The sequence below is a fragment of the Strix aluco genome, chromosome 8, assembly GCF_031877795.1.
Source record: "Strix aluco isolate bStrAlu1 chromosome 8, bStrAlu1.hap1, whole genome shotgun sequence".
NCBI lineage: Eukaryota > Metazoa > Chordata > Aves > Strigiformes > Strigidae > Strix > Strix aluco.
In genome coordinates this window covers 14,270,841-14,282,065 of record NC_133938.1, presented here as the reverse complement: position 1 = coordinate 14,282,065, position 11,225 = coordinate 14,270,841, and the positions used below count along the sequence as shown (strand labels likewise).

The 11,225-nt window shown below is 37.2% G+C and overlaps 1 protein-coding gene across 1 annotated transcript in view; it reads left to right on the top strand.

Annotated features, from left to right (window-relative positions):
- The first annotated feature begins 3,346 nt into the window (after positions 1–3,346).
- The window catches only part of LOC141926828 (vitellogenin-1-like), a 42,893-nt gene continuing 35,014 nt past the window's right edge, over positions 3,347–11,225 (top strand). Inside the window, exons 1-6 of the mRNA XM_074833238.1 lie at positions 3,347–3,386; positions 3,698–3,718; positions 3,942–4,093; positions 6,535–6,786; positions 8,961–9,122; positions 9,807–9,958. Of these exons, the coding sequence (XP_074689339.1) occupies positions 3,347–3,386; positions 3,698–3,718; positions 3,942–4,093; positions 6,535–6,786; positions 8,961–9,122; positions 9,807–9,958 (779 nt within the window). The remainder of the gene's footprint in view (positions 3,387–3,697; positions 3,719–3,941; positions 4,094–6,534; positions 6,787–8,960; positions 9,123–9,806; positions 9,959–11,225) is intronic.

The window sequence follows — 11,225 nt, the reverse complement described above, 5'->3', positions numbered from 1 at the left end:
AGGAGTGAATGATAAATATGAAATAGGTGTGAAAATATTTTTTTAATAATTTTTAAAGTAATATTTCTTCATCTTTAGAAATAAGGAAAACTGAAAGCTAAAAATCACTTAGCTTAGCCAACTGATTATATCTATTTTAACCTGGTATGGTTGCTTGGGAGCTGTTTTGCTAATCCCTGCTTTGTTGTTAGGCTATATATTATCAGGATGGAAATGGCATCCCTGCACCATAATTCAGCAATGTGAATACAGAACAAGGAGAGTGCAGAGCTATCGGCGGCAGTACAACAGCAGATAATAAGACTCTGTTACTCAAGCAGAATGTGTTATGTAAAGACAATTGCAGTGTAGAAGCAATAGCTCTAATCAGGTTAATTAGGCCGTATTCATGTTTCATTTATGGTGCAAGTGGCCTGTAAATTCAAAGCAGTCTACCTCATCTTATTGAACTCCTTATACAGCCATCATGCTCACTGTAACACTCAACACCATATATTTTCTTCCTGAAAAGAAAAAAAATCACAAGATTTTTCCTGTTGCTTTTTAAGAATTCTGTTTCTTCATTCTTTATGGCTAAAAAGAAGAAAACAAGGAAAAGATAAAGGTTGTGTATAAAGCCCACATTAAAGTTCCTTCCTCTGCAACAAAATTAGGCACTTAGAAGTTGTTTGTGGAGGGCCTGTTTAATTGCATTTTATTTATCTTTCATGTATTTTCTTGCTCACTAACATGGCATGTTGACTGTTTAAGAAAAATCATATTGGCTTTAAAAAGTGTGGCTCTCAACTTTCCTCCTTTTATCCATTTCCTTAAAGTGATAGATTGCCTGTTTATTCCCTCAGAGCTAGCTGGAAGGACATGTCTGCTTTGGAGAAAGGATTAGAGCCCAGTGCTGTGACCCTCAAACTCTAGCTGTGTCTCCTCTCCATTTACTGAATTTATTAGGTTGTCCCTTTAAAGTAATAACGGGTACAACAATTCTGAGATCACTTTCTCCTCACCCCCAAGAAAACAAGGCTGGGTAGAGAGGACTTATTAAAAAGAGAGAGGACATGCTGCAGATGAAGAGAACACAGCAGCTTGCACAATCTTAGTTATTTTAGCTAACTGTCTAGTAATCAGGTGTCTACATGCTGGTTGTGAGCTTAGACTGAGTGTTCCTCATTAAAAAAAGAAATTCAGTATTTTCACTACCCAGTTAGAACAAATCTATTCATGTTACACCTTTATTATAAAGCCTTTTATTAAACTTGAAAAATGTTGTAGCTCCATTTTAATGTGTATGTGTCCCTTAGACATTATTTCAATATGCTGTTAATAACAGTGCTTAAATTAATAGTCTCACTTATATAGTTCTGTATATAACATATATAGTTTCTTATACATTTTGTCCTGTGGAATTGTGGCTAGTTAAGCACAATAGCACAATATTACTACAGAGGTCAAGCTGTGGCACTGATGAGCAGTGTCATAAAAGCAGGGAGACCGAAGCAGGAGAGTTTTGCATGTTACCACTTACAGTATTATACTGCTGCTGTGCATTTATTTCCATTCTGGCTGCAAAAAATGCGACTGTTTTTAAGGCATTTCTAACTACATTTGACAGCACATACATGCCAGACAAGGTATGCTGCTGAATTTCACAGGGTCCACCAGGGTGGTGCATATCTCACACAAGCTAGCACCCTAGAAGAAAACATCAGGAAAAATCCATTTTTTGCCATCTGAACCCACACTGAAACAACAACCCAATTATTAATGTCTTGTAACAGTTTATATGTCTATCGTATATTTTAAAATATTTTACTAGACACACATTTCATTTCAATGAAGGTCTGACTGCTCATCCAATTCTGTATCTTTCCCTTCATGAAAGAAAGCAGCAATATTAAAATTCTCAAGATTTCTGGAGATGCCGAAACAAGACAGCCTGTATTTGACTTCTGCCTTTCCCCTGTCTGTCTGGCTAGCACAGCTGTGGGAAGCAGCAGCAGAGTGGAGAGGCCATGCGGCTGCATCCCTGACTCCAGCTCAGGTGCACTGGCACCACAATAATAAACTTCATTATTCCTTAGTCAGGTGGCATCTCTCCAAGTAAATGAAGTAATTGTGCAAAGGGACTGTTTGATGGGGCCTGCAGTAAATATATTCTCAGGCCCAATGGTGGAGGCCTCAGGACCTGTGCTCTGGTTTCACCCTTCTCCTCCCTGATGAACAGCAACAGCCGAGAAAACCTTGTTTTCTTCTCAGAGGATAGAGTCTAACTGCCTGACTATGTGCATTACTTGCAGGTATGTTGTACCTTTCACAGCCTCAAGGAAATATGCATTCCTGAGCTCTCCTTCCTACCCCCTCAGTAACCCTTGTACCCAAGTGTTTTTTTACATGATATTTAATTTACCATTTGACCAAAAGACAAGCTTAAATTCAAAGTAAATATTATACATATTTTTTTTGTAGGTGTTTAACTGAGGTTAGGGAGCAAACTCCCTCCTGACTTAGTTTTGCTAAGGACTGGTCTAAATGTTATTCCTAAAAGTGGGAAATTCTGGATGTATTTTCCTAAGAGTAGCAGCAGCCAAAGCCCTGTGAGAACCCACTGAGAAGGACCCAACACTCCCAGCTTGCTGAGGTCCTTCTGGAAATGTAACTTGGTTTTTTATTAGATTCTTCTTATAAACAAACAAATTAATTTCCCTCCTATTTTCATAGCATAAACTTTGACCATTAGCCAGAAGATAATGTGAAGGTCATACTGACAAGATGTGTCTTCCCAGGTGTGGGTAACAAAGTATGCTTGCAAAGACAACCATGGTAGATACCATGGAAAGACAGTTTCTCATTGCACGTCTATGAGCTCTAAGGTATCTCAATCCTAAATCTACACAATCAATCACAAATTCTCCTCTAAAAGTAGAGTTTGAATGTGACAGAGCAAGGTGTGTCTCCAAAACTGTGACCCTCAGCAAGAACGAATTATCAGGAGGCTGAAGACATCATTGGAGAAAAGTTAATTATTTCAGTTATGATTGAGGAACTATTTTTATTTCATTTTAAATTTTAATTATTGCTTTACTAGACAACTATGATGTGGAGAAATTGGGGAAAAAATAGCAAGCAAGGTATTTTGAAAATAACTGTTTCACATAGAAAGTAAGTCAGTTGAAATCATGAGATGATTTGAAGTTTTCAGCATTCATGACCTCAGAAATGTTTATTTTTTGATTGATCAATACGCATTCTAAAATACGCTTATTTGTCAAACTAACATACCCAAAGAAACATGTGATAACATGTGCCTTTATAAAAGAGAACCCGGTATGTTCACCTTTACTTTATCCCCATCATGAGGGGTTTGATATTACCCCTGGTTTTAACCCTTGTGGGTAAGTAACTTAACTGCTTTGATGAATTTAAAATAATAGATTCAGGAAAAGGTTTCAGAATGTAAATATAGTTCACTTAAAAACATGAACTTTAGCATTTTATAGAAAAAATTATTTTCTGACTTTTTTTGTTGTTTAGGGAAAAAAGGCTTTTGGCTATGTGCTGAACTAGAAGTAAAGTTAATTAGAAAGAGTTATGCCATATGTACAAGATGAGATATAGCCTTTCATACTAAAATACATTAACATTTTGGGGTGGATTTTTTTCTTTGTCATTTCATTACCCTTTTTTTTTTCTCCTTCTCTTTCAGGGAGCCAGCATCTTAATTACCGTAAGTAATTTTCCTATCACCTAATATAATTATAATGAGTGAAATTCAAAATAGAATCTGAAAAGTATATCAATGTTTAATATAATTTTACAACAGCTAATTTTGTTCAGGTGCAATACAAAATGAGCAAATTCATCTTTTTTGTTCCATACATTCTCATACAGGTACTTTAATATGTTCTGTAGAGTCTCTATAATGTTTTATGGGAACCATTTCTTTGCAGAACCCGATTTCAGTGAAAACAAGGTTTATACATTTAATTATGAAAGTGTGCTTCTCAGTGGACTTCCAGAGAAAGGACTTGCACGAGCTGGAATAAGAATAAAAAGTAAAGTGGAAATTAGTGGTATTGGGCCCAAACTTTGTCTTATTAGGGTAAGATAATGTATTCAATTTGAAACATAAAATTCTCTTCATACTTGACTTCTTTTTTAAGCTTTTGGGAAGTAATCAAGTTTCATCATGTGTTGTGCTTACTCGGGGAGAATGTAACTAACACTATTATTTTTTATGCAGTGCCCTAAATTCTATTTGCACTTTGCCAGGTAATTCTCAGCTCAAGCCAACCTTGGGCCTGAACGATTTCTTCTGCTTTGTGGTCAGGGAGACAATGGAATGTAATTTGAAATGCACAATAATTTATTACTGGATCAATCCAATTGTTCCAAACTGTACAACCTAGGATTATTTAATCAACTGATTTCATAACCAGCAAACGAAAGGCAATAAAACATGCTACAGTAGCTGGATGTGATTCAATATTTAGCATAATTGTCATCTGGTGGCTTCTTTTTCTGCAGGGTCCCAAATGACATTCTTTGTCATCCTCAATTGTATATTTTTACTGCATGCTGAGTAATTACTAAGAGTTTTGATTATGTGAAAAACACTTTTGCCTTTAACAGAAGCCTATACGTGTTTCTAATGCATGTATTGAAACGCACCCCTCAATTGCTTTACACAAACTCCACTTAGTCTTCTGTATATGTGAAAGAAAAATGATCTTTTTGAAAGCTTTTATTTGGCAAATTGAAAACTGCAGATTAAAAAGACTGGTGACTGTCTGATAAATGCTTGCAAATGCTGTAGCCTTCCAGCCTGAATTAGCCTTCTGTTACTAGGTATTTTTGTAAGTTCAAATTATAATAGATATAGATGGGAAACATTGCTTTTCCATGACCTTTGCAAATAGCTGGATTTTTTTGCAAAAAAACCTAAGGAAATAAGAGAAACATATCGGCACTGGTGGGAAGAAGGCTTCCCTGGCAGAAAGGAGGCAGAAGCAGTCTTGTCCTCACCCCACATCCTCCGCCATTCCTGCCAAAACATGCCAAAACTCTTGATGTCCCAGGGTAAGTCTTCACCAAATGTGACTCCTGTTCCCTAAAACCTTCCAACACCATTTCAACTGCCCTAGTGCCTTTAGGAAAAAGTTTCTGTTTCAAAAATAAATACAGAAATCATTGCAGGCAAGAAAAAGAAGAGAAAAGAAAAAAATCAAGAGATTTTGGGGCAAGTTCTAAGCTAAAGGTAACAATACATTTATTCCCTTCTGCTCTGGGAAAAGTTTATTTTGCTGCTGTTATATTTAAATTAGACAGTTTGGAGGGATGGTTCAGGGAATTAATCTTTCATCTGTAGCCTACTAGTTCACGTTCAGCCCAAGCAAAAAGCTGTGTTCCCTGGGCAGTTCCCAGCTGACAATTTTTTCATTGTAAGAATTGCCAGCTGTGTTGAAAACCTAGCAGACAGCATAAGTCCTGACTGGGCTCCAAGGGCTGGGGAAAACTACCTTACCCTGACCCTGCAGAACAGTCCCAAACCTGACCGTATGCAATATGCCAGAAGCATGTCCAAGAGGCAGCATGAGGGATTTTCTGCGTAACAGTCTCCTCTGTAAGCTTCAGTTACTGGGGTTGGCAGTGATCTCCACCAACAATAACAAAAATAAATATGAAAGTGCAGTCTCCAGTGATTTGCTGTATGAGGATTTAGTTTGTGTGGCTTTTTGAGAAATTAATCCGCGTCTTGCATCACATCTCCAGCCTGAGGTGTCAGAGAAAAGTCTCTCTAAATTGTCAAAATATATTGAAGGGAAGAGTCCTCTGAGAAACTAAGCTAAACATGCCCCATTCCCATAGAGTAGAAATCATTTGAGTTATGCACAAGTTTAGCACAACTTTCTGCTTGCCTGGATGAGCCCCACGTTGAGGCTGGAGTGTGAAGTGCAGAGCAGGGTTGAGGCCAGTGCCTGAGCCTTAGGGTCCGCAGCAAAACATGTAGAGAAGGACAATTTTTGTAATCCGCTCTCCACTGCTCAAACTAATTATGACTATCTGACTGGCCCAGCAGCCATGTTTTTATTAGTTTCTGACTGCTGTCTGTGCTCTGTGACCCCAACGAAGGAGACGACGGAGTTCACAACAGGAGTTAATGATACTTTATGCAACATTAACTTTCTCCTGCAATTTCCTGCAGATCTTCCCTGCTACTTTTGGGGAGCAACCTGCTTCATGCAGCTCTTCTCTAGCTCATTTCTTCATACAAGTCAACCTTTGGCAATATGGGTTATCTATGAAACAGAACAGAGTGCAGTGACTGTGGAAATATCGCAGTCATTTGCATTACTCTTTCCTTTTATATGTGACAATATGCATATTGATACTATCTATGTTAAATGACAACTTTTAAGATTTCCGTTTGAAGAGGGTTTGTCTTATTTAAGTGTGACGTGAGTAAAGCTCTAGTTGCTTATGTGCATTGAAAAAAGTTAACTGAAAAAATTAAAGAGGAATTATATTCCCCCTTTGTTCTAGATTCACTCAATTGAAGCAGCAGAGTACAATGGTGTCTGGCCTACAAGCTCATTCTCTCGATCACTGAAACTGACCCAGGTACTAACTGGGCAACTTAGTAATCCTATCAAGTTTGAATATAGCAGTGGCCATGTTGGAAACCTTATGGCTCCTGATTCTGTCTCAGATGATGGCCTGAACATCTACAGAGGGATTCTGAATGTGCTGGAGCTAAGTATAAAGAAGATGCAGCATTCATACAGCTTACAGGAGGTGAGCTTTTGTTTTGGCTATTGTGGTTGCTTTGTAAATAAATAAACCTTCTCTTCAGATACTTCTACTGCATTTTTTTAATTCATCTTTGACATAAACTTCCCTATCAAGAAACCCCTAAGCTTGGGAAATCATGATTAAGTTGTTCTTATGGGACATTTGATGGAGCTGCAGCTAAACAGGACAACAGAATAGCAGATTTTTAATCTAGTTGATCAAAGTATTTCAGAAAACACATTTGCAGTATTAGACCCTTAAAAAATCTGGCTTGTGATTCAAGAGAAACTAAACTCCTGTGAAAGCTGAAGCCTACATAAAATTTGAATACTGTATTAAAACAAGCTTAAACATACAGCACAAGATTAAAGCTAAAATAACAGTAATTTGACTTTTTTACCAATCATATACACTTTAATCTCTTCTAGCTCCTCTTTTAGGAGGAAAACAGTATATATGCCATGACATTACTGTAATAGCTTTGACAGTTGCAGTGATGCTCTGTTGGAATTTCCACTGTTTTTCAGGTTTTAATATCTTAGTCAAGGTAAATCATCTGATATTACTATTCACCACAGAAATTACAATGTGTTTCGTTTTTGTGAAACCATATTTACATTGATTAGACTACATTCAATTCAGAGATCAGCAAAAACCTTGAAATTATTATACTTTCATGTTATTTTTATTGAAAATGCAGACTGGAGTAACCTGAATTTTTAAAAAGTTTATTTTTATGTAAGTAGAGTTGTTTCTGGAAAAGGAACTACATGATTTAATATTTTCATGCTGCTTGTTGCACATAAAAACCTGGGTGGTGGTGTCGCATATTCTGCAGTGCTATTTTCTCATATCTAGTTTTACATCTTCATTCTTTCTAATTCAGTTTAGCAATATGTCCTGCTCTCACTGCTGAGCAGTATATGTGACTTCACCTCTTCGAATCATTTCCAAGTTTTCTTTGCTTTTCTCAGATAGCAACTGATTAATGAGCGTTGGCACCTTTGCCTGGCAATCTCGAGTCACTCTGTAAAGGAAGTTAAGCGTTACTAGTCCTAAAATTTGAGCTACAGAGAGGTTTAAAGGACTAACCTGGGAAAGTCTACATCACATCCTGCAGGGTGCAGAGTAAGGGTATCCAAGCTAGCTGTGACCTGCACGCAGCTAGAAAGTACAGCTAGGCAGGAGGCTACTTCATCCCACTGAGCCTGGTGGGCTGGACTTTCCCATTTAAAGTCTAGATGTCTCTACCACACCCTGCAGTCTGCAGAGGAGCCCCACACCCATATTTGCAGTGTACAGGTCTTTCAGAAAGCTTGGGCAGTTTTTATTTCTAGCCCTTACCGAAGACACAGTGTCTTCAGGAATACTGTTAAGATGAAGATGAAGTGAGTATGTCTTGCCTCCTAACCACCACATGACCATTTCACTGTTCTGACATAGCCCAGAGCTGCTCTCTGGAATGACTATGCTATCAATAACAATAAAAAAATCATGAAAATAACCCTTCCTCCTAAAATGCAATCAAATATTTTCCTCTCCAAAATCTCCTCACTGACTGAGGAAATTTAAGAGCTCTTATAAATATATATGCTTGAAATATTATTGAAGATCTGAGCTAAAACTGCAAACTCAAGAAAACCAACTCTGCTATCCTGAAATTCTTTTTAATTATTGCTCTTCATATTGTGACAGATCATCTGATATTGCAAGGCCTGTTCCATAGGCATTTATAAGCTGTCTATAAAAGCAAATTTTAAGGGCAGAATGTCATCTCCAACCTTAAAATACTTTGCTGTTGAGATTTTATTTTGACTGATCAAATTATTTTGGCACTTTTTATTAATATTCCTCAAATCCTATTCCATAATCGGCAGCTCTAACTGGAAATTGTTACTCACCTTTTCTGAGACTCCAAATCTTGTCTCAGTGAAACTCGAGAATTTTAGTTCTTTCAGTGAAACTCTGATTTGGCTTACTGGAAACCTGTACATGTAAAAAAGAGGTGAAAGTAATGATCATCCCGATTTTTGCTTCTGGAGAGTACCATGAATAAAAACCCATTCATTTCTATCAGAAATTTTGAAAATACATAATTAAACAGGAAAGTCTATTGGGGAACTGATGAAGATTTGCATAAGAGTGAACTTCTCTGATAATGTTCTCATTTTTGCCAGGCTGGGATTGGAGGTATTTGTAACACAACGTATGCAATTCAGGAAAACAAGAAAGCAAGCCTAGCCTATGTGACCAAATCCAAGGACCTGAACAGTTGTGAAGAGAAAGTTCAAATGGTCACAGGTTCAGCATACACTCATCCATGCCAGACCTGCCAGCAGGTAGAGGGGTATTATGTATATGTATTTTATATTCTTATACAGAAAGCCATTTGGCATCCATGCTATCTCTTGCTTTGTAACACTTAGAATGAGAGAAGAGTCAGATCTGCTGTATCTAGTTATCAACATTTTCCTTCTGTATGAAAATCAGATCCACAGAGTAGCAGAGGTCTGTGCTGCAGACTGTCATGTACTGCAAGCACACTTCAGCTAGCTCAAACTAGCTGGCTTGGAAACCATTAATTGTCAGCATGAGTTAATTCACCTACTCTGTTGAGTAAAAAACATAGTCATGATGTCCAGTTTCTGCTATTCAAGATAGGTACTGATGCATCTTATTATAATCCCGTCTTTGAAATAAGAAATCATGTGGCTTATACTGCTGCTCTGCTCAGAAAACATGTCTCCTTCTCAAGGGAATAACCAATTACTTATATTTGGGAAAGGGAAAAACCGGCTAACACTTCTTAGCAGTAAAAGTAATGGAGCCAGGCAGTGTGCCTGACTTCTCCCATGGAAGTGTGTACACAGAATTCACATAAACCGCTCATGTGGCCAGTGAACAAAAAAGGCCCTGGAAAATAAGTGGGTTGAAGTGGGTGATGTAATAGCTTCTAGTCACAGACTTTAGAAGTTCAATGACTTTCTATTTTCTTTGTTTCTTTGCTTTTTTATATTATAAAGAGAAACAAGAATTCCCGGACAACTGCTACTTACAATTATAAAATTAAATATACACGTAATGAAGCTGTAATTACACAAGCTGATGTTGAGGAAATCCACCAGTTTGCACCCTTCAATGAGATAACAGGAGGAAATGCTATAGTAGAAGCAAGGTATTGTACATATGCCTTTAATTCAGCAACTAACTCAGCATCTCAGTAATCTGGTCAAACTCCATAACTGAAATAAATCCTTTACTTCCACAGCCTATTGTTTGCCAGTATTTAATTACATAAAATCCCAAACAGTTCATAAAAACAACCTTCACTGTTAGTTGTAAATCTGAAACATGCACATCACTATCCAAATTTTGTTAGCTAAACTTGGCAGGGTTTGACTATTTTATTTCTCAGGGATATTTGATTTATGTCATAAAAGCCAAAACAAATGTAATTCCATCTGAAAAATTGTGAACTAATATATTTGCAGTAAAATACTTTGAAAGACAGTTACTCTCTGAAAGAGAGTTCCCTGGAAAATAATAATGCAGTAAGAGACCCTGGAGACTAGTTCACAAGAAACCTAGATAGGACTTTGGATTCCAATATACTTCCTAAGTACACTGGGCTGCTTGAAAATCTCCCATCAAAACTTTTTCGTGGTAGGAAATTGGGGTTTATTGCAAAAAGATTGGGCACAAAGCATATAAAATGTATTTGATGTATTTTGCTTTTCCACAGCAAATTTTGCATATTTCTTAAACAGGTTTGGGGCAAAATGAGAATATGGTTGTCTAAGAAATTATACCCCAGCTCATTTTTAGCTCAAGCCCCCAAAATTTCAGTGTTTGAAAAGTTTTTCATCTGCATCAAAATGATCTATTGAAACAAATGTTAGTTACCTGCTTTAGTGATAGACTCTGCGGACAGGAGTACCCTAATGAAGAAGGAAGCTTTTAGCATAAAATTTGCTGTACAGAAGATATACTTCAGTCTTACTTTTCAACTGCTGTAATCTTGCGTTGCTCCATTAGCTTCTGCAGGAATCTATTGGTATAATATACAGTTTTGGAAACTGCAACATCAGAAAGTTCATGTCAATAAATCACTAATTAACATCATTAATATGAGGAACATGTTCAGTTTGGCTGACCAAAAACAAATAAAAGAACAGTAAAGGTGAAAGTGGCTTTACTATGTCATGCAATCAAGGTGAAGATAGATACAACTGCTCTGTTTAATCAAATTATAGGTTGTTGTGAGTGAGCATTAGTCTGGAGCCAATGGACTTTTGCTGATTTAAACTCTCCTTCTGCAAGCCCACATAGCCTGTCTTCCTTACTGTTCTTCCTCAGGTATTGAGCCCCCAGAAAGGCTACTGCCTTTACTTTTCCCATGTTCTCTGGTTCTTTTGCATTGCCCAACAGAAGGGGCCAAATAT